Genomic DNA, 23,187 nt, shown 5'->3' with positions numbered 1-23,187 from the left:
CTTTAGTTCGTATATTTCGATTGCTCATAATGAGTGACTAGTAATAATCATTCTCTTAACTTCAAACTAACTGGAAATTTGACGATAATACATATCGATTGTAAATCATCTTGAAGACATCACTAGAAGCTTCAAAATGTCCGTTAATCCTACACAAACAAATCCTAATTCTGTTCAAGTCGATGAACAAGCAAAGACATGGATACAAGGAAAAGTTGAAGAAGAATTAAAACGCCTTGAAAGTGTCGGCGCAAAAGCCGTACCTTTAACCGTTAAGAATTACAGTGTTATTTTGGATGAGAATACGGATACTGTAATGAACAGAATTGAGCTGAAGACCACTTTCGACTTTAATCATGTGCAACAGATCCTCTTGTCTCCTCCTCAACCATATCCTCATGATTCGAATCTAAGATTTTTATATTTGGTTATTTTGACAAATTTACCTCATCCTATGCTGATTCCTTACCTCTTTACGCCAAAAGTTGTCGGTAAAAACTTGTTACCAAGAGCTGATGGACTTGTAGAAAACACTTTGAAGCGCTGGATTTTCATTAATGAGAAATTGCAAAGAGCTGATCATGTTGTTCGTGAATACCAAGACGTTGAGGCATGAGTTTGTGATAGCGCAAAACATCTACAGTCAGGATGATTCATATTATCGGCGAAATATACTGACTATGTACATATTTACATTGGTAGTTCATTTATTTCATTTTTTTGGGTTCTACTTACAATGAACTAGATATAGTTTCTTGAATTTACATTAGCTTGTAACACATGCCATACCGAAGAAGACATTACTTTGATTTAGTCTGTAAATGAACTAGTAACCTTGTATAACATTACCAAATAATCAAGATTTAATGTTGTATTTCTATTTATCCACAAGAATTGTTTAAACGTAATTGCAATGAACATGCCGTTTAAATAGGAATAATTAACACGTTCCAATTGGGAAGATGAACCCGATACTTCTTCAGGAATACTCTATTGACAACTTAAACCTCACAAAACAGAACAACGAAGCATAATAACAATCCAATCTTTTATCCACGTATTAATCAGTAAAAATATATACACAAGAATATATTACTCAACCAATTGCAAGCCATTGCTTGAAAACAAATATTAAAGCAGCATCCAGGATCCCTACAAACGATGCAGAAAATAAATAAAGAACACATTGATATAGATAAAAAACACCATAGTTGTATCGTCAAAAGCACCTCGATCGACGACGCAAAACTAATTCTGTAGTAGTCATGAAATATAATTATACGCTTATATTCAAAAGCTGTACAGCAAGTAGAACAAAGCAGTTGAAGATGACTTTTCTTCAAATATCTCCAACCTGTGATTTTTGAAGAACCCCAGATTCCAAATCCAAGCTTTCAAACATATTTTTTCGTAATCTGTAATAATTGCACCAGTCGCGATAAGACGAAGAAAAAAAGAGAAAACTCAAAAATAAGATTTCCATTCTTAGGCGTCTATACACAAGAGTCAACCCTTTGCCAGAATTCATTTTGGAATTATATACATAGTGTAAAACAAAGCATAAGCATGCCGAAAGTATAAAGAAAATCCTAAGCGTCATAAAAATGGAAGGGAGAATGGGTACCGTAAATAAAGAGAATGAATTCGGGTTACCGCTATGTTCAGGATTTACCATTAAGTGCATTGTTTCTAAGCCAGCTAAACCGCCCAGCATATTTCTACCCACCGAGCGAAAAGTACCATTACTATGAGATTCGTTAAAATTTTGCGACTGCGCCCTTCTCAAATCGTGAGCTGGAATGCTACTCTCAGGTACATTACTCATACCGTCTCTGTGAAAAGCATACGCATTATTATCAACCAATCCAAGAGTATCGTTGTGAGTAGAGTTACCGGCCGACGAAACATCAGGTACTTTAGGTGGATGAGGTGTTGGAGCATACGCATATCGAGGTAATGATTGATTATTGACGACTGAAACAGGTTGTCCGTTGGGGATACCAGAATTCATTGTGCCTTGCTGAGAATACTTATTTGAATCATGCAAAGGATTTGATTGGGAAGGAGCAGATAGCGACTGCTGAACGGCCATCATATATTCAGAGAGACGATTTTGAAGGTGTTGATTTTCTTCTACCAATCTCGTATTCTCGGAACGCAAATGACGAATATACTCAGTGGCTTTAGAAAGAACAGTAGCTTTGTTAAGCTTTCTGATAGATGTATTAAAGCTAACAGTTTTACCATCTTCGGACCTTGATCCAATCTTAGAACTCAGGCTTTGTAGAGAGGGAATTGCATTTCGTAGTTCATTAATTTTGTCATTTAGATTTGACCTGTATTTTTTCTCGACTATATTATGAGAGTTCTTTTTATTTGTTTGACTGGAAACTCTATAAGGAGACTGGGTAGGTGATACACCATGGTTTCTAACTTGTTCTACGCTGAACTTCAGAGGTGAAGAGCGTGCATTTCCAAGATCTTGGCCTTTCTCTTGAACGCCTGCGTTTAAATTAGAAGAGGATTCATTTCTATTGAAGTTTGTAGTGTCAACATCATTTAAGTAATCCTCTTCTTTCACTTTTTCTAAAGTGGAAGACGGAATAAAATTATCTCCATCATTGTATACATTGTTTGAATCAAAGGCGTCCGGTAAGGATGATGTCTTATATTCATCTCCGGCACACATGTGCGAAGGCGAAACATGTACGCCAGACGGCTGTTCACTTTGTGAAGTAGAAGTACTCTGACGAGATGACATGTATAAATTCCCTTTGGATACATCATCAACAAAATGATGATCGGGACTGAAGACTGATGGGGAAGAGTAGATGTCCACGTAATCTTGTTGCCCTGCAGTTTCTGGGGTATTGATCATTCGTGAAGCCGAAGAAAAGTCTCCAAAGTCCATGTTTATGGAAGTTTGAGGAGAAAAAGCGCCATCTGATTCTTCCAGGTTAAAATTTCCAGACGCCGGATGGTGCGTAACATCCTTATGTTGGGCATAGTATGGTGCAGGATGGGTGTTAGGATAGTTACGGCATAGCTGAGGTGAGTTGGTAAACGTATTTCTATCCGTCATCGTAGTATATTCTTCTGGTATACCTGCAGAAGGGGGGCCATAATTGGCGGATCGACTCTTACAAGGAGTAAACGGAGATGCATAAGTAGCACTACGTTGACTGTCTGAGATAGAAGGATTAGGAGAAGCAGTTACTAGCGGCGTGCTATTTTGTATCGGTTCCAAAGCTTGCCTTTTTTCTAAAGGAAGTTGATTTTGGTCAATTGACGGAGGAGCATAACTGCGTTTATGTCCTGAAGGAGGCGAGCCGATTGAAATTGTGGTAGAGTTCGCTACAGTCTTCGGGGGAAGATAACAACTTGAATCGAGTAACTGAGAAGAACCCGACCACTCTGATGGATACAATGAACGATCCGATGGTATATGTCGCATAGGATATTGTGAAGGGGTATTCATCACATGTGGTGGAAGAGACCCAGCATGATATGGGAAGATGTCTGCAGCAGACGAGCTTTGATCAGGAGGTTGTGAAGTTGGATGTGTTTTAGCATGGGAATACGGAAATAAGTCGTTGGGAATCATCAGAGAAAATGAATGATAACGGCACGTTATAGACGAAAGTTAATAGTGATTAGGCAGGAACGAAAAGATGCAAAAGAAAGAGTACCCAAATAATGAAACAAAAGAGTGAAACAGGTGGAAAATAATGCAAAGATGAGACGCAACCAATGCTTTCAGAGAATTAAAACCGAAATATATATATTATAAATATATATATTTATATAAAATAATAAAAATAAAAAAAAGAAACAATGAGTCTAAGAATAACGTAACCAAAAGACAAATATTTAAACAGTATAAGACAATAGCAATGCGAACACGGGCTGGCTTGTCGAAATAAGGAAGATCGAAGCGAGAATCGAGATTTCGTAAAGAAAAAAGATTTTCTTTTTTTTTTTTTTCAAGCAAATATAAATATGATACAAGAATTATTCAAAAGGAGACTGTACTAGCCAGTCCTTATTCAGTCTTTAAAAAACGCGTAAAACATGCAAAAAAGAATGAAAAGAGCTCGTCCTTCGAAATCCGGTTTCACTGTCTTTCACGAATAATATTTAATAATTCCACACAACTTACTGTGGTAATCAGACTGCACGTTTAAATGTCCCAAAGATTAGTGATAATGTGAGATGCTTGCAATCCTGAAATCGAGTCGTTTTCCGTCCAAAAGAGTGCAAAACAAGAAACAGACGCGTAGGAAGCAACGCAATCGCGATTATGTAGGAACAACACGAATACGTAGAAACCAAAATATTCACTGTTGAGCAAGTTTCCGGAATATGTCTCACGAAACTACCGGTATGTAAGTATTCCTTCGTTTCTATTTAAATATTTCTTCAAAGAGAACTTTCTACAAAAATTCCTGCTTGAATCAACTAGTATGTAAGAAGTTAGGGAATGTTTCTTCCAAAATGCTTGTTTTGGACTGTACGTATTGTTACTTTACCGAAGAGGGAACAAGTAGGTAAAAAGCCTCGTTAATAAATAAAAGCCGAGAGGAATATGTACCTGGGTGATTCTGGTTCCTTTCATGTTTTCCATGTTCATAATGTGCTGTATCATTTAAAACTTGTTTTTCTATTCATTTCTATATTTTTTTACAGGTGTTTTTCTTTTAAGGTCCACTCTTGCTTATAAAATGATATTGCCAAGGGTCCGTATCATATTAAGATTTGCTCTCTGCCAGTATACTACCACCAAACCGTTTTTGTAGAAGATTCGTGAGTTTTGGCGTTCTAACTTTTTAAAATGGTTGTACGTATACGTTTAGCTCGTCACGGCGTGAGAAATCGTCCTTTTTATCACATTGTCGTCTGTAATGCTTGGTATGTGAAACAAGATGTGTTTGGTTATATTTTTTCGGGCAGTGCTTGAATTTCAAGCACTCATTATTTTTTTTTCTTTCAATTCTTTTATTGAGATTGTCCGGTGATGTACTTTACTAACATGAATACAGGAAGGCGCCTAGGGCGAAACCCCTCGAGACTATAGGAACCTTTGATCCTATTCCAAAGAAGGAGGACCCGAAAGACGTAATTCCTAGAATAAAGGATGTAGAACTTAATGTTCAACGATTCAAATATTGGGTCAGTGTTGGTGCTCAACCCTCAGATACTGTTCGCTCTTTAGCAGAAAAGGTATGTATAAACGGCAGACTGCTCGGTGGTTTATTTTTCATGAAACATTAACAAACATGCTAGTTTCAATTACTTCCAAAAAAACCTACTCCCTAGGTTGTTTACCCCTCAAGAGTTGGTACTTTTGCGACTATAGAAAATGTGTTAACGTTGTGATCCCCTTTACTTGATCTCGTTCAATTCTTGTATTTAATGCGCGCTTTTTCTTTTCTTTCTTAAATTTTGACATCTACATATACTCAGTTTTTACTCCTCTCCGCTTCAAACGGCTTTACTCTCAAAAATTGCATACTTAAAGTCTTATGCTTTACAGAAAAGACACTTTTCGTTTCTAAATAAAATTATTAAAAATTAAAAAATACATGACTATAAGGCTTTTATTGCTAATTTCACAACATACCGGAACATGATAAATAAACCTGAAAGTCGTGTAACTGTTTAGTATGGAAAAGAGAATGAATGAATAATCTCGTACAAGTAATTTAGGTCGAACAGAGACGTTTAGAAGGAAAACCATGTTAAACACGATTGGTGTTAAGAACGGAAGGTGATGAAGATGCTTGTTATTTTTCTCTTCTTTTTTTTATTTTTTTTTCACATTGCATCGGATTTTCACTAATCTCAAGTAAGCCTTTGTTTTCAAATGCTGAAAAAAGACAAGTAAACTTTGCTTCATCGGTAATGTCATTTAGAAATGTCTTCCAAAACTTCCTTCCAAAACAAGCCGTTCTTACGTCTAACATCACCAAATAGTCACGAGAACAAAACTATATAAAAATTAAAACCAAAACATTTATACTGTAGAGGGAGAAAAAGTAAATGCAACCATAACAAGATTACGTTCTTCTTACGGGATGGTCACCGGGTTTGCATTCGGGTTGCGTATCGCCGACATATACCCAATATCCAGGTTCGATGATCTCTTGCACAGCTTGAGCCAACAAATTACGAGCCGAGCTTTCATCAGGCTTCCATTCAAAGTATCTGCGTTTCCATTCCACACCCTCTTCTTGTTCCCGTTTACGCATGTCACGTTGAGATTGCTCAACGGTAGACTTCTCTACACTGACAATGTCATAAGCGTTACGGGCAAGAGCAGAAGATACTTTACCCCAAACATGGCGTGTTTCCCATTCGCCAACTTCACTATAAGGTCGAGGAAGAATAGGAATGGCATCCATGGTACCATAGTCTAAGAAAGGAGAGGTGGTCTTAGATTTCGTGTCAGTAACCTTTGAAGTGCCTGTCCAAACGCCCTCCGCGACGTAATCGGGGTTTGCGCCTTTCTCATAAACGGTTGCTTTAAAAGAATTCTTTGTTCCGCTAAAATAACCACGACCAGAATAATCAATCTTTGTGATGTAGTTGGAGGTACTGACAATATAGGTGCTACCGTACAATTCAATGTAAGGAGTCATGTACCAAAGACCTTCTAATGAAATGTTGGGGAGGGTTAAGTAATAAGTCTCGTTAAATTTGTCTAGATGAATACGGATTTGACCAATCTGGTTCACGTATACAGTACGGCCGGAAAATCCACTTCTATACATATTGTGGGTGTCAACGGATATGCCTGCCTCTTTACAGTGTACGCGGGCGGCGGAAACGGGACCATGGTGGGAGACTTGTTCGGCAACCAATTCAACTTTGCCTTTACTTGAATCCCAAGAACCATAATAAAGTTCACCCAAAATGGGATTGAGAGGCTTCTTTTCGGTACCATACTAAAAATGCATTAGCTTTGCTTCATTTCAACTCTGATTTTTTTCAAACATACACTCTTGTTTCGGGATGCATATTCACGGCTAAGACCAGCCATATACCATTTCAATACGGCTAGCATGCGATCTTTGGGGTGTTCATGATCGACAATAGATACGAACAGTTCAGGAAATTCAAACCAGTAAGACATATATTCAAGCAAAGAAGTCCCTGACAAAATAAAAGAAGGAGCAGAAAGAGTAGACAAATCTCCAGTGCTAAATTGGTTAGAACAGACACATTCTCGGAATCATTACAGCCCATTTGAATCTGCTAGAAAGTACAAATGAAGAGAGGAGATAAGCTTCTACGGAATAGACTACAAAAGTGAAGTAATCGGTGATCATACTCGCAAAAATGCATAGACCAAAATCTGCTGATACCTCTCTCAAAAGCTATCTCACACCGTTCATTTGAAAATTCATGCAAGCCAATGAACAAAAAGAAAAGATGGATATACTTACAAAGTAGCCAAGTTCTTGATGAATCCCTTTTTAACCGTCGGTTAGTAAATGAATGACTTTCAAATCACAATCTTTTGCAAATCGACAAGCATAAGCTCGCCGATACAAAAGATATTACAAACTGCATACCATCCAAGAGCTCCTACAAGATCATATGTTAGTATTCATGGACAAAAACCTCAACTCTAGTAAAACATCATAAATGATCTTCTAATACATACTTGGAAATAGTTTCAAATCCAGGAGCTACGGGCTCCGCACCTTGTCCGGACGATTCTGACATTCTGAAAATAGACTGATTTGGGCAATCTGTTAGGTAAACGGTGAGAGAGAACACACCTCTTTCTTTTAGTTGTTCAGTGGATATGAGAATAACGCATCGTAAGAAAATAATTAACGTCATTAGTCTCAAATAAGCAGTCTGACTAGCGAAACCACTCACAGCCATCGTTAAGAAACAATATGTAATTACGAAGTAAAGCTCTTTCGATGATATTAATGATCCTTATATGATAATAGTTTCTTTTCCTTTTTTTTCCTCCTCCTGAGGAGGAATCAGCTTGTTCTATGTTTTTTATCTTCTTTTTATATAAATAATTCTTCTAATTAGGAAGATTACAAGGTTGACCGAGCAATATAGGATTTCTCGATTGCGTTACTCGGGCTATATGTAAGAAAAACCACCTAACCAACACTGCTGGCGTCTTCTTCAATGGTTAAAACGATTCTACATGGTTTTATCTTTTTGTGCTTATTCTACTAAATTTAATTATACTTGCGAAGCACTTCTCTTGAGTTTGTACGAAAGATTAAAGACCAAAGCGTATTTACCATATTAGGAATCGATACAAGATCTTTACAAAAGTGGGATACTACCATTTTCAGAGTAAAGTTGTAAAGAATATTAATTAAAATCATTTCTAATATCCAGTTTTCTCGTTCATCATCTCATGATAAATATAAACAGACAAACCCAAAGGCAACCAGCAGCTACGAATAAAATGTTCTCATAGCGCTTTATCTATATAATAAAAAAAGAAAATTGGAAAGCAAGAATATAGCCCAAAACTAGCGCTTCAAGCTTCGTCCAAATAAAGAAAGCATCGTTAAAGGTAAAATTCGTTGACAAGGTAGAATAATAAAACTTCTAAGAAAAACATAAGTATCACTAACAGCAAACAAAGAAGGGAGAACAAAAGATCACGGAACAAAAACAAGCAAAGACAGAAAAAAATCGACAATCAATATAGGATATATAAAAGAGTGAACAAAAAAGCGTAATGAGACCTGGGTGACAAGTAAAATAAAAATAAATCTAAACCGTAGAGATGAAACGTAAAAGGAGAGTAATATGCATAAATAAAGAGAAAACAAGTAGTGTTGGTTGGGTCATTTGAGAAGAAAGGACAAGCAAACCCAAAAAGCTCATCGTTTAACAGCCAAAGTTTGATTAAATCTTTTGGTTTTTATCAAAACCATTGCTGTTCATAGGAACAGCGAATGTACTTGTTGTCATAACGGGTTCCAAAGCCGTTGAGTCCGATACCTGGGTTAAAGTCTGTCCTAACGTCAAGTCTTCTTCAGTCATCATTGGATTCACAACTGCGGGCTTATGGCCGTGATGTCTCGTGTAAGATCTGGAAAGACTCTTATTCAACATCTTCGATTGACGTCGTTCAAATTGCTCCTTGGCAGTATCCATGTTGTTCAAGTCAACGTAGTCAACCATTGCCAATTTATTTTCATCTTCGGCCAATTCTGCATCAGAATCGTCTTCAGAAGATACTTCGTTCTTTGTTTTACCAACAACTTCTGTCTTTCCAGAGTAAACCAAGTGAAGCAAAGAACGTGCGTCTTCTCTAACCAAGGGCATCAATAATGGAGTATATGTCGAAGGATGACCGAAGCACATTTCACTCTCCACGTGATTAAGACTGTCCTCGACGGAAGAGTAAGGATCCTCAATCATGAAGTGTGCCTTGGGGTCTAACCATATTGCACAGAAAACCTTGAAAAATATTACAAAGGCGAACGTCGGAATCAGACAGAATGCACGTATAAGACCACCACGAGCCCAGATGCACAAAAACAAAATAACGTTCGCCAACTCAAGCCCAAAGAGGATTCTATTCACTACTGGTCTCCAAAATCGACCTCCGCTTTCTGCTGAAGTTTCAGAAATGTACATCAAGTTATACTTTTGCGACATGTAATTTGAGCAGAATGCTGCTAAAGCAAACAACAATACCAAAGGACTTACGCAGGCATAACAGATTGCGACGGTAAAGAAAAAGAGAACCTTGTTTATAGAACTGCTGTAAATAAATTTCTGAGGAGAAGTCCATTCAAACATGTCACGTGGAGTTGGCGAAAAAAATCTTTTCTTTATTATACGAATAGTTAGACTGATTGGTTGGGCCATTTGAAATAAGAAAGACGTAAAGGAATGAGCAATATACATAATCCAAAACGAAGAGAACCCAACGAAGGCGGTTACTAACCAAGGTACCGGTTCAGACGTTTTGAAGATCGTCAAACCCTCGGCAAAATTTCCTTTTTGCTCTGTTTTAGCTATAATAAGAGCAATAACTCTCCAAATAACAGAAAGAACGGTATAAATAATGAAGTTATCAAAGGTAAAAATAACATGCAACTTATTCAATACACCCCTTTCTCTCGCACTTTTAGTCAAACTACCCTGGAAAGATGAAATTCTACGAAGTACAATCTCCAATACCGTAAAGAGCAATGAGGTTAATGCAGGACTGATAATACCCTGGACGACTGACCAGAATCCGGAATGAACATTGAGCTGATGTGCAAACCAAGGCCATACATTACCCAGGTTCCAAAGATTTGCTATGAAAATAGCAAAAAGGGCGTTTTCTGGGATCCAGGCAACAAGTAATGCAATAAAAAGCAAATTTCCCATAATTCGATTGAACATCCGACTGCTCCTAGGAAGCGACAGATTATCCCACATCATGTCCTCGGGCTGAGGACATCTATGGATTGCTGCCCCAAGCGCCCTCGAGTTCGTTTTAGCAATCTGATGAGAAGTGAACGAAGAGTTATAGGTTAAGAACCCATATTGCTCATATTTATTTTCTTCAAGGGACTCGCGAGCAATATTCACTCGAAGGGCATAATTTTCGATCTTTGAATTGTAATAGTCGATCGCATCTATCTTTTCGTAGTTAAACAATCCATGCTTTACCGTATGCACTGGACGCACTTCCGGTAACTGTTTAGGATCCTTAAAATACTTTGCAAAGGCTGCTTCAAGACCATACACAGCCTTGTTGTATTTCTTAACAAGACTGGGAAGATTGTTGATGGCATGACAGATGTGATAATAGATCGGTGTATCACTCTTCTTCAAATGAGCAGCAATAGCCCCTAAACCTTTTACTGACCGAAGTGAAGAAGGAATATCAGCCACCAACAGAGAACGGGTACTAATATTGTTCTGATAAGCGGAACTTCTGTAGTAGCGCTGTTGAATTCGGGTTACTACGCGATAGTACCTGAATAAGAAGGTTAAAACAACACCGTTCATAAAGTACCCGAGTACGATGTGTGCGACTGTCCATTTACCTGAAACATTTTGGAAAGACAACTTTGCATACGCGTTCGTTGAATTGGAAGTGCTACCTGATTTGTCCGAAGCAATAACATTGATTGGTATCAAAATGACACAACAAAAGAGAGCCAAGACACCAAAGAGATCTCTGCAAAATCGAGAAAACAAAAGAAAGATCGTGGCATCTGCGCCAATATCATAAAGACAATCTTCAACTCTAACGCTCCAGAGAGGTTCTATCCATCCGAAAAGACTTGTCTTCAAGGGAGGAATACTGGTATCGCGCTTTGCATATTTCTCTCTGGGGGAATAAACATAACGGAAAGTTCTTCGAAGGCACACAAAGAGCGTTAAAAGTAGGGTCGCAAACAAACAGGTAAATGCTAAAGAAACTAGGATTGAATATTTATCAAACTTCTCTTGGGAGTTTTCGTTATTTATAGTTTGTTGGATTTGATTCCAAAAACTTGTACGTTTGGTAAAAAACATCGTAAAGACTAACAATAAGTAGAAAAGATCTTCAATAAGTTTTGTAAATACTAGTATTAAAAAAAAAAAGATCGTGTCAAAATGTATTTGTCAAATTCAGGACGATTTACCACAAGAGCTAAGCTTGATTAAATACACTCACGTATTTCTTTGCAAGTTGTTTAATTAAAAAACCAAGGTAAAAGAAAGTAAAGGAATCCTTTGAAAATGAAAAACAAGCGAAAAGAGGAAATTGTACAATAAACTTCCTACAATCGACACAGCAAGCTGAATAAAAATAAAAAAAGTGTGTCAACCTCTTTAATTCAAAAGTTGCTTGCTTTTAAATTCAAGGATGATAGTACTGGGATCCAATAACCCTGATGATATTTTCCTTCACCTTTTGTTGGTATTTCAATTGTGATGTTTGTTCTTGGTAAATATCAAATGAAATACAAAAACAAAGCAATCTATTTCAGTAAATTGGGAATTAGCGAGGTGAATTTCAGAGTGGCTTTGAAATTGCCGGAGGCTCAGAAATGAAAATTGTCAGAAGCAAATTTTCACTTCCACCTATTTCTAGAGAAAATACCCTGTTTGGTTTTTTTATTTAGCGGAATGGTTTTGGGTAAATTGTAATAACAATGGAAATGGCTTTTATAAACGGTATCGAATTAAAGAGAACAAAGAAACGATACAAAATGTTTGATACGTTAAAGAAGGGGACTCTAGACAATGTATATCAAATAAAACACATATTACAAGTACGATATAGTGTTTGATTGAATGACTACCAGAAAATAGAATTTGTATTACTGTATGACATACTCAAGTATAAGATACTTTTGTAACCAAACTTCATTGTAATGTAGAAACGAACAGTAAATAGATGAAATGAACAAAATAATAATAAGAATAAAAATAATTAGCTATTGCCGCTTTGAAATCTCGATCTATTGTAAGAATATGTCAAGAACGGCGAAGCGCAATTGGGTTTGTAGATCCATCAATACGCTATGCAGTCTTTAATGCTTTGTGAGCTCGATCAATTGCTTTCGAAAAACGATTGATTTCCCCCTGTACTTGATCCAGATCGTTATCCAAAAGGGCATCCATAATGGAAGGGAAGACGACCCCTTCTTTTCCTAATCGATTAGGTCCATATATTAAATGCTTGAACCATTCGTGGTTAGGAAGGCCACTTTCATCCAAAAATGAGTTCTCAAATCTTGCGAGCTTGGCATTAAAACCTTCTAGTTCCGGGTGCTTTTTCGTAGTAAGGAAATAGCTATTGTGAAGCATAAGGGAATGCCACTCTGAAATCGCGGCCATAAAATTTTTAGATGTCTGAACAAGTTCCTCATACTCTTTTTTAACAAGATCATATGACAATGATTTTCCATCAAGCAAGCCTTCTAGCTGTTCCAGCATGGTTCCAAGATACTCAACAGAAGTCTCTAAATCATACGGTACCACTGGATCATTAGAAAGAAACAATGCCAATAGGGACCATATTTTTGCGAGACGATCTGCCTTATCCCAATAGGATGATCCAAACATACTAATCCAACTTTCTGTGTCCTTACAGGTGCCGAGAAACGGTAAAGGTTGAGAACTGTCAGCACCTCTTTCGAATCCCAATTCTACCACAGGGACACCGGCGTATGCAAGAAATGGGGTAGCATCTGATATATAATCAAATTTATTTAAATTGATTTTTGGAAAACCCAAGCTGTTATCCTCGTTCATCAACTGAATCGCTTTTTGAACAACATTTTTCAGTCCTGATACGGTATTCACTGTTAATACATCTCCAAATACTTCCACATCAACGTTCAAATACGCCACAGCCTTTACCTGAAGCCATTCTTTCCAGTGTTCGACCCACTCTGTACTACCTATGGTATTGTACTGCTTGGCGTCCCAACTGGCAAATACGATAGTCCGACGGGGTCGCCATGAAAGGTTTTTTGCCATATCTGAAAACGTAAAAACAATATCCATAAGCAAAGCTGTACTAACAGCGGATTCAGATGCACCACCGCACCATGAGTCACGAGGCGCTCCAATTATAAGTACTTGATCAGGCTCTCTACCAGTGATTTGTCCTAGGATATTTACCACTGGTTGATTTTTTTTAGTATCAAATTCTGATTCAATTTGAAGCATTAGCGGAGATTCTGAAGAAGAACCTGTCCAAAGTTCAAGAGATGACGGAAGCCTCAATTTCCATCTATCCGCAGAAATCTGTTCGCCACGACCCTTTAATCTTTTCAATAGGTCCATAGCATCACGGTAAGTTACTGGAATTGCAACAACCTTAGGAAGAACTTGCGCATTTTCAGGCCGTATCCTGCTAGAATCCCAATGAGATGGTACTCCTGGGGTAAGAGGATCGCCAAGATAATAGTAGGATTTAGCAACACTCCCTCTGTATAATAAATCATCAGAAGGGTAAGGACCTGCTGGGTAAATTTCATCCCTATGGTTTTCTTCTACGTCAGTATATGAATCGTCAAACACCAGTACTGCCGAAGCACCATATCTTTCAGCATTTTCTATAGCTTTAGAAACATTGTTACGATTACTGCGTAACAAAACAACTGACGAATTCAACTGAACATTTTTTTCGTCTAATGTTTGAAAATCATCTGCTGCACCCTGATTAGCATATACGAGAGGCGCTTCCAACTTTCCGGATGCACTATAAGCATAATAAGAAAGTGAATTGATCCAAGCGTCTTTATAATTAGGAATTTTAGAAGTTTCGTACAACGTTGGCTGGAATGAATCATCGTCACTTATTTTTAGAGATACTGATTTGGGATAGTTGAGGTAAGCATAAAACTTTTTGGTATCAACCGCATCTAGTGATTCGTATCTTAAAACATCGAGCATATATTGTAAGACCGCGGAATCCCCCATTGTACCCGAAACATGAGGAAGAGAAGCGAATGTGGTTGTCTGAGATTGAATGTTCGAAACTCGGCTGTTTTTTATATAATCAACTAAGAAAGATTCATCAAGGTGAGGAACTGACTTCCATGAAGGGCTACTGTCGAAATATCCATAATAACTTGCTGTAATTATGATAATAGCGATCATAAGCAAATAAATGGAGTAAAATGGGATTCGATAAAATTTAGATGCAAACCTGTGATGAAAAGAATGACAAGCAGATTCCCAACCCTCATGGATGGCTTCAAACTTGGATTGCAAACGAGGAAATCGGGTAACTCCAGGAGGTTCTGAAATCTCCATGGGCTCCATCGGCCGCCGCTCCTCTGCTTGTGGATCACGTTCAACCTGTATAAACTGAGAATTGGCAGCGACCTCTTCGTAACTTGGCGGTTCCCTAGGTGGAGGAACATATAAGTGTTTTTCATTAGACATTTTGGAAATCTATAAGTATATTAAGGAGAGTGCATGTATTTTAAATACAAGAAAATAAATAATCGTAAAGGGGAGAACAAGAAGTAAGGGACGCAAGCCGGTCAGATTAATTTGTCAGTAAATTGTCAAAGGATAGAAGTTTCAATGGACTTCCTTTCATAAAGACAAAAGTAAACACTAGAGAAAGTGATTTTACAGTAGAGCCAAAATTAAAAATTTAGTTGAGGTATCCCACCATAAGAATAACCTCTTGAAAAAATGATAATTGACCCAAATGCTTTGCTATTGATATGACACAAATTAAAAGAAAATAAAACTAAAAATTGACTTCATAGAAGAGCAAAATAATAGGAAAAAAACAAGCGCTGTTGGATTTTCCTTGGTCTCAGTAAGAAGCAAGGAAAATCTCACTAGGATGGGGAAAAAAAACAGAACCAAAAGTTAACAGTGGTCTTAGGGTTCTAAGACAGTAGAAAAGAAAATGAATTTGAAAATTTCATAGAGAGAATCGTTCTTAGTTTATCAAAGTACTCCAGCAAAGTTATACGGATTCAACTCCTACAGCCGGATACTAGTTGGATGAAGGGAAGTGGTGACCTTACGGACATTACTGATCATAAAAGCATTAGGTAAATACCAAAATCTAGCATATATAATGGTGTTAAAATTTATTGAGTTTTGGATTTATATCTAGTTTTTGCTTTTATTAGCAATTGGAGATTTTTAGTATGCATGAAGACAATGTCCATCGGTAGTATTAATCTAGGCAATTAAAAAGTCTTGATAGAGAGCCTCTTATGCATTCTTAATTTAAACTCTATAGATTTCCTTGTGACTACAAGAGGCTTTAGCATTGCCCTGGGAGGAAAAGCTTAGTTTATTGAAGTTTGGGTGGTGGATCTGAATCTCAATTGTCCTAAACGATCTCGAAGATAATTCATATAAATTTATTTATTAAAATTACATCTTTGAATGGATACTTGTAGTGTCCTTCGAATGGATTTACATTTATGTCGCACTCAATGACAATATAGTCTGTTCGTTGGCATTGGGTTTCTTTTTTTCCAAAATGGTTTTCTTTAATTTTGGCTATATTACAAGATTAACATTTTCTGGTTTTCGGTGAAGAAGAGGAATTGAACATCCAGTCTTGTTGAGTGTTTTAGCTGAATACAGGAAATTATATGAAAGACAATCTTCGGGGTACATACATGTTCTTTTAATAAGGGTTATACTTTCTGTTAGAATTTCCCCAAATGCAATGACTAAAGGAATACAAAGTGGATAGGAATATAATCTAGGTCGGAAATAAGCAGCTCATAAGAAATCAGTGCAACCCAGGGTTTATATCAGTTGGAAGATTTGTACTTGCTTAATTCGATCCTATAGCTTGAGAGTCGATCACTCGCATGTAGATGAAAGGTTGAGCTTCCAATTTCAAGTCACTCATAATTAAATTATGTCTTTTCACGAAGAACCGGTATGAGAAAGTATTTATATTAAAACATAATTAATTTGACTATGTACACGGACCCTAACTCGTTTACAAAGTCAAAGAAAGGTAATACGGATTGATGGGATCTTGAGTTCCATATTGTCTTGTAAATCGGACAGATGAGCCTTTATTACTCGCAATGTCAAGCATCAATTCTAAAAATCAGAAATAGATTGGTATGGCCTTCTGTACATGCCTTTACAATGTGAATATACGTATACATAGCAAAGGAAGCGTTTTTTCTAGGACTTTTATAACAATTGTTTGATTATTAGCTAATAGAATATCTGGAAAGATGGAGCTCTTTTGCTACATCGATTCTGAAAGGGTACACACAATTCGTTTGCTAGCGCAAAGTTCAAAGCATATCTTTAAGCTGAGACACAAAAAAAATGTCTTAACTACTTTTTCTCTTTTTTTTGGATCTCTTGCTTCAGGAAGCCTAGTATCACCTCCATAAACTTCAAATAAGTCGACATAAACAAGCCTGCCTCATAAATGTTCATCATGTTTGATAACAATGTATATATATTATAATATTACTGTTATCAACAATTGCTTTGGTGGTTTAGTGGTATAATGCTTCGTTGCCATCGAAGCGACCCGGGTTCGATTCCCGGCCGAAGCAGCTTTTTGTCTTAGCTGTCTTTGCTAGCTAAGACCATTGATTGTACTAATTTTTAGTAACGCGAGTGACTTGGACGCATAGATTGGTACTACAAATTACAGGAGTCTGGAGGTCTCGATAGTTCAGGAATATGGATGGAGACATCATGGGAATCCATGATGCTGTAGGCTTTCTACAACTTTCTTATAATACCTTTTTTTTTTTTGTTATTACATACGCATACATCCCACTGCATCCTTTTTCGTTTTGTTCGTTAGGCTTCTTTGGTTATAGTATTGAAGCAGAAAAGATGAAAAAGCAGTGCTCTTCAATCATGCATAGTCATGGTAACAGCGGTTTTAAAAAAAAAAAAAAAAAAAAAAAAAAAAAAAAAAAAAAAAAAAGAAAAAATCATAGATCATGCTAAAGAACAATCAAAAGACCGGAAACAACTAAGAAGGCTTTCCTTTCCATTTAAATAACTTCTACTGGGTTCAAATCCCCTAGGTGGCCAGGTTTTGTCCATGATACATAAGAGTTTTTAGAGAAACCCGTTTTAAAAAAAATGAGTAATTACGAATGCTGAAAGTACGAGAATCCAGAGTGTCAGGTTTTATTGTTGGATAGGTCCTTTGTTTACTTTCCGTAATATGCGACTTGTTTGTGTTATATTTTTTGGGTATTTCGCTCGAATGGGTATCGCCAAGTAATTGTAACGAGGATGTGACAAGTCAGTGACATAATGTCGCTGTTTATGATATTGAAATATGCGAAAAGCTATTACCATGAGTTTTTCAACTTCGCTTCATCTTTTACGAGGAGTTTCCCTTTGAACAGTATTATTAGTTTATATTTTTAAAAAAAAAGGAGTAATTCCTTTTTTGACCTGATCCGCGCGAATTGTGAAATCAGTTTCTATGGACGTTCTTTGGTGAATCTAGCTGATTTCGTTTTGGCTGTAGATCTTCGCATTATTCTGTGTTCTGATTTGCCATTGCAAAATGAGGAATATTACACTCCTGTTTCAGATTCTGATAACTCTGTCAAAATGCTCAACCATGAAAGGAACAAAAGAATGTCAGTTGTATCAATATGTATAATTCCAGCGACTCAAGACTTGTGCTGTAAACAAACTCGACAAACTCTCTATCCTTTCTCAAACAACAAAATTATTTCTTACTAATACATTCATTAGCTACAAACAAATTTATTGATTTAGAAATGGCTGATGAATCCGCTCAGCATTCTGCCCAAGAGTCCACTAATAATACTGGGTCGGATTCGACATATTCAAAGTGGGTTTTAGCGAATATCTTTTTATTTTTTGCATCTTTTGTGTATATTATATTTTATGCTATATTTCCCGTGGTGCTTTTTATTTGAATGTTCCTATGTGGGTGGAAACCCTTTGGGGACTTTTTGCTGGCTGTGGGGCATCCTTTTTAGTATTTCTCTATTGTAAGTTAGTTCTATCTTTTATTTTTACTAACTATTAGCAATTTCTCAATTTCCTAAAGAATGGTTCACGCAAGCTGGTAGAGTGCTGTCCAACATGTGTGTCGCGGTATTATGTACGGCTTCTCTGGATGTCCCTTGTTATTCCGTGTATTTTTTGTAAAGAAGGTAATAGGATTTGAAAAGATGGACAAAGGATTTTTCTACGTTGTTTGCATTGTTAACGTTGCCTTGTTTGTTTATTTGACATCTAAGTCTTACAACCTGCGAAATATTCTAACTGTTCTAGAATATCCAGATGCGCGACAACTTCGAATATTCATTGCTGATTTAGGAAACGGCATGGAAGACATAGGAAACGACATGGTGAGATGCTACGAATTATGTTCGTATGTACTCTTTATTATAACTTCCATTTTTCTTTTGTTAGCATCTGATTAACCTATTTAGGACCGATAGATCCAGAAAATGAAGCACCTCGTAACGAGCAAATCGAGCTTCAACATCTTGCTGAGCAAAGCGCTGAAGTTTTGGTTTTAGCGAGCTTGCTCTATCCCTTTTATAAATTGCATTTTTTTCGGAAGCATCCATATAAATTGCAATCCCTTAAGTTTCGGCATTCCCGTTCATAAAAGCAAGCATCAGCTTCATATGTCTGGTTTTATTTCTTTTTATTTTCATTCTTTAATGAAAATTTTAATTTTTTTTGCAATATTGTTGTTTATGCATCGCCCATGAAGAGTACCCACCCTATTCATTGATTGTTCAAACATTCCTCTTTTCGGGCTGTAGTGTTATGTTACTCTCTGGGTAACATGGATGTACTTAATGTCAATGACGGTCATTGAAAGAGTTTGTTTAGACTTAGTATATTTCATATTGTTGAAAAGGCATACTGTCACAGTTGTGTGTATACCTGAAGGATAGGACTATCGCGACTATCCATTTCTTTAGACGAGGAAGTGCATAGCCTAAACAGAAAATTCGACGGCCTCTTGTTGTCTAAAAAAAAAAGTAAATGCAACTAGGTATAACCCAAAACAGGATTTTTCTTTTCTTTTCAATCATTCAGATGAAAATTCTCATGCCAAGTAAACCACTCAGATTTGCAAGATATCTAATAAGAATTTTTGCTTTCTATTACGATTTCTATAGACTATAGCGGATAACCATTTTTCGTGTTTGTCTATAAAGAAGTTTTAATAATTCATAGATTTAATTTTTCAAATAAATATGATGCTTAAAGATGAGGAACGGAAATTCGATAATCATTGTCAATTCAGAAAATGAAAGAGCAACTTTTTTCACCCGTCAGTTTCCAAGACAAATGAAAACAAAGCTAAAATTACCTTCATATTTACTAAGGAACCATGGACAATTTAAAAAATATGAATAGACTGAGAACTAAGCGTATGTCATAATTATCGAGCTCACCGTTCTTCCAACTAAAATACTGTACAACTGATGAGAAATATTTAACTGCGATGAAAATCATTTCAGTTTATTTCCTTCAGATTGTGACTTACTATAACTTAAAATTGAATTGTTAGTGTATTCAGATCCCGCTTTCCAGCAAAGTGTGAGTATAAAAATGCCGTATTTAGCAAAGTTGCATAACTCCATCACTTTTATTTCTCGTAACCGCATGAATTAAAGGAAAGTTGAAGAATAGTAATAACAGACTTTCACATCATGTCGTAAAGACAAGAATTGGCATGGTTATTTGTTAAAATTGTAGCAAAGATGGTAATTACTCAAAAGTTGTTAGGTGCACATGCTTAGTTATAAGAGGATGGGAAAAATAAAAAACTCTGCGAAGCCTCTACAATAGGTTGGGACATGTAAAAAAGTATGTAATCTTCTTTAAAAAAATGGAGCGCTGAGAATTTAGTCTATGTGTTTTAGTAGTTGAATGCGATAATACAGTAAGAACGGAACCGTCAGATTGTAATTGGCAATCACAACTTTTTTTCCTAAGATAGAAGAAGGATTGCGCCTAGATAAACATTGGTAGCAATTCGAACCATAAGGAAAACCACTTAAGGCGAGAGCCAATTCAGTCCTAATAATTAATCGTAGCTTATAAAGGTTGGTAAATGAGCCACGAACGAAAATACTTTCAGTTCCATCGCTATCCTCCATTGTTCACTTCTTCTGCTTTACTGTATTTTTGTTGATATCTTCAACACCTTCAAGAAGAGGTGCTTAAAAGTAAAGTATTTACGGCAATTAAGAAAGCACGAGAGGGATTGGTTTTTGGATGAGCTTCAATTATCTTTATCAATCTTTGTCTTATTTGATGTTTATCAAGGTGAGTCTGTGAAGTCCCGAGTGTTAAAGGCGTCGAAAGCTTTCGTAAATCGGAATCATAATATAAGGAAAGTAACAATAACGCAAAGCAAGAGGCAATTTCCTTTCCACCTTGATCATCCAACAAGATTAAGGAATCTTGCACATCCCATGGAGGCTTGATTCCATTCAACTTTGACAAAATTTTAGGTGCTTCTTTGCGAAAACTTTGGGCACCCTTCTTGCCAGACTCGATCGGACAGTGAAGTTCTTGAGGTATATTCAATGGTTGAGAAGAAAAATTCACTATGAAAAAAAATCCTTTATTTTCGGTTTCGGAAAATTTGCTTCGATCTCCAATGGATATATTTGTCGGTACAAGGTAGGTAAGGACATCTGAAGTTGTTGTTGTAGCAGCCGTAGAAGTGTTATCGTGTGATATTTTAGATAATAAACATTTAATATTTGAATCATATTCTTCCTCTGGAAATGATAATATGTTGTCAGCATGATTCCAAAATACCGTAGGACTAAGTCCACTGGCCCATTCTTCTTCATCGTCTGCTGCACCTTGGACGTAAAGAAATCCATACTCCCTAGAGTAACCATCGTGTACTTGCTTACTGGCTGTGACGAGTACTACAGTATGATAATCTTCAAATTGAGCGGAAGAAAGAGTACTAGTTGGAGTGGCCCATAAAGGACGTATAGGCTTCTGTAATTTTGAGGAAATAAAATCCAAATTAATACCAGAATTCATAAGTAAATCAACGAATCCATCTAATTTCTTGTTCATAGCAGATCGCTCTGTTTCAGGAAGATAAGGAGGAAAAAACACGAGCTGACGATTTTCTAAGTCATGGGGACGAAGTCTCTCAAAAACGCATTTATTAAGAGTAGCAATCCAAATGGGAACTGTTTTCGACAGGGCGTCAGGCATGCGTTTACCACGCCTGGTTGAATCAACAAGGACAATTCCACCATAGTCGTGGATTAAATCAAGCAGATGTAAATTTAACCGACGAGTACTAAAAGACCATTGTCCTGTATGACCATCTGTACTCTTAAAATACGCAGAAAAGGGAGCGTGAACTGGTTTTACATACCATGTGCCGCAACGTTCATTAACGACGCACTTAAAGTTAGGGTAGCTTTCAAGGACAAGGTCTATAAATTGAGAGTCATGAACAATTGACAAAAAACGATTTCTTCTACATTGCAAAGATAGTTAGTAAAGAACACTTTTGCAGGAGCTCATTTTCTCTTCATGCTACTTCTTCAACCAAACATCGACCGCTTCATTCGTATTTCCAAATTCTTTCTTTTGAAAGAAATATAAGAGCCAGCAGTCGACATTCTTGCACCTGACTTCACTCGCCCTTGGCAAGTTTATAAATGGAAAAATTCTCAGCCCTTTAAATCGAGCACTTACGGATGTCTAGCTTGTACATGAATATGCTGGACAGCATCTAAAGAATCGAATTCATCCATTCGTTCACACCAGCACCGGGATTCTGGCTATACGTCGATAAATTTGAAGGTGTGGTCGTCAGGGCAGAAGGCATGGATTGCACTGACTGGTTTTCCACGCTTTCGCGAGACGAATACAATGTAGTACTTCTAGCAAAATTTTCCTTTGTATGAAAAACAATATTTAAAAACCCCATATTGCGAAGACTAGCTGCTAAAAGATCATGCTGCCGAGCAAAGTCAGCAACATAAGCTTCGATGTTTGCTATTCGCTTTCTATGTACGCTTCCAAATACGAATTCAGAAGCATAGAGAGTTACAATAGAAAGGAATATATCCAACAGATTTCCAATAGTCCAAGGACAAAAGGCCATAAACAACTTTTTATTCAGCGTATGAATAAAAGCATTCCAGTCTTTCACAGAGACATAGGGCTGTAACGGAAGAGGAAAATTTGTGGAAAACTGAGGATATCGATCGCCAGAAACAGAATAATCTCGTTCAATGCGTATCAGCATTTAAATTCTCTGCTTCTAGAGAACGGATTCGTCTTGCTTTGGAGAGGGAAAAAACAAACAAACACAGGAATTTACTTCCAACACTAATGAGTAATCAGGTGCACGAAATCAAAAATTAAGAAAGAAAATGTTTTATTTTTTTTCTTTGAGTGAAGGAATTAAATTTGGGAAAGACTGGGAGGATGAATCTGTATATGGAAAATGAAGGAAGTCGAAGCTATTTGCATGCCATTCTTAGATGTCATCTATAAAATCGCATGAAAAAATCAATGATTCTTTTGTTTCGTCGGTGTTTAGGCAATGAAATGATGTTTTCCATGTACAGCGTTCATCTGAAACGACGAGAGCCGCGGAAGCTGTAAAGAAGTAATTTTGAAGCTTGTGAAGATACTTGCTATTCATATCAAATAAAGCTACGATCTTTTTACAGGATGAAAGCTACCGAACTGAGGAGGCCGCGAAGA

General features: G+C 36.8%; 8 protein-coding genes and 1 non-coding gene across 9 annotated transcripts; 3 read left to right on the top strand and 6 right to left on the bottom strand.

Annotated features, from left to right (window-relative positions):
- Positions 1-23: 23 nt before the first annotated feature.
- Positions 24-861, top strand: SOCG_01760 (uncharacterized protein). Its single transcript, XM_013164713.1, has one exon. It carries the CDS (start codon positions 137-139, stop codon positions 614-616), a length of 480 nt encoding a protein of 159 aa, XP_013020167.1. The 5' UTR covers positions 24-136; the 3' UTR covers positions 617-861.
- Positions 787-4,472, bottom strand: SOCG_01759 (membrane-tethered transcription factor). Its single transcript, XM_013164712.1, has one exon. The coding sequence runs from the start codon at positions 3,602-3,604 to the stop codon at positions 1,340-1,342; it is 2,265 nt and encodes a 754-aa protein (XP_013020166.1). The 5' UTR covers positions 3,605-4,472; the 3' UTR covers positions 787-1,339.
- A 218-nt stretch (positions 4,473-4,690) lies between these two features.
- Positions 4,691-5,660, top strand: SOCG_01758 (ribosomal protein subunit S16). Its single transcript, XM_013164711.1, has 3 exons — positions 4,691-4,908; positions 5,040-5,220; positions 5,284-5,660. Exons 1-3 carry the CDS (start codon positions 4,832-4,834, stop codon positions 5,314-5,316), a joined length of 291 nt encoding a protein of 96 aa, XP_013020165.1. The 5' UTR covers positions 4,691-4,831; the 3' UTR covers positions 5,317-5,660.
- SOCG_01757 (oxysterol binding protein) lies at positions 5,451-7,791 on the bottom strand. The gene is made up of 5 exons (XM_013164710.1): positions 7,667-7,791; positions 7,575-7,587; positions 7,446-7,471; positions 6,998-7,199; positions 5,451-6,944 (listed from the first exon to the last, which is right to left on the bottom strand). Exons 1-5 carry the CDS (start codon positions 7,726-7,728, stop codon positions 6,057-6,059), a joined length of 1,191 nt encoding a protein of 396 aa, XP_013020164.1. The 5' UTR covers positions 7,729-7,791; the 3' UTR covers positions 5,451-6,056.
- A 518-nt stretch (positions 7,792-8,309) lies between these two features.
- Positions 8,310-12,266, bottom strand: SOCG_01756 (DUF221 family protein). The gene has a single exon (XM_013164709.1). It carries the CDS (start codon positions 11,515-11,517, stop codon positions 8,896-8,898), a length of 2,622 nt encoding a protein of 873 aa, XP_013020163.1. The 5' UTR covers positions 11,518-12,266; the 3' UTR covers positions 8,310-8,895.
- A 70-nt stretch (positions 12,267-12,336) lies between these two features.
- On the bottom strand, positions 12,337-15,500 carry SOCG_01755 (Tre1 family protein). Its single transcript, XM_013164708.1, has one exon. The coding sequence runs from the start codon at positions 14,887-14,889 to the stop codon at positions 12,511-12,513; it is 2,379 nt and encodes a 792-aa protein (XP_013020162.1). The 5' UTR covers positions 14,890-15,500; the 3' UTR covers positions 12,337-12,510.
- Positions 15,501-16,941: 1,441 nt separating this feature from the next.
- Positions 16,942-17,012, top strand: SOCG_16430. The gene has a single exon. It is a non-coding gene; the product is annotated as a tRNA-Gly (tRNA).
- Positions 17,013-20,637: 3,625 nt separating this feature from the next.
- On the bottom strand, positions 20,638-22,091 carry SOCG_01754 (initiator methionine tRNA 2'-O-ribosyl phosphate transferase; the record flags this gene model as incomplete). Its single annotated transcript, XM_013164707.1, has 2 exons — positions 20,638-21,946; positions 22,024-22,091. The coding sequence occupies 2 exons, from the start codon at positions 22,089-22,091 to the stop codon at positions 20,638-20,640; spliced, it is 1,377 nt and encodes a 458-aa protein (XP_013020161.1).
- A 113-nt stretch (positions 22,092-22,204) lies between these two features.
- Positions 22,205-22,723, bottom strand: SOCG_01753 (palmitoyltransferase complex Erf4; the record flags this gene model as incomplete). The annotated part of the gene is made up of 1 exon (XM_013164706.1): positions 22,205-22,723. The coding sequence occupies one exon, from the start codon at positions 22,721-22,723 to the stop codon at positions 22,205-22,207; it is 519 nt and encodes a 172-aa protein (XP_013020160.1).
- Positions 22,724-23,187: the final 464 nt, after the last annotated feature.

This window comes from Schizosaccharomyces octosporus, assembly GCF_000150505.1.
Source record: "Schizosaccharomyces octosporus yFS286 unplaced genomic scaffold supercont6.3, whole genome shotgun sequence".
Lineage (NCBI taxonomy): Eukaryota > Fungi > Ascomycota > Schizosaccharomycetes > Schizosaccharomycetales > Schizosaccharomycetaceae > Schizosaccharomyces > Schizosaccharomyces octosporus.
Note: the sequence above shows the minus strand (reverse complement) of the source record. Positions and strands in the feature narration are given on the sequence as shown.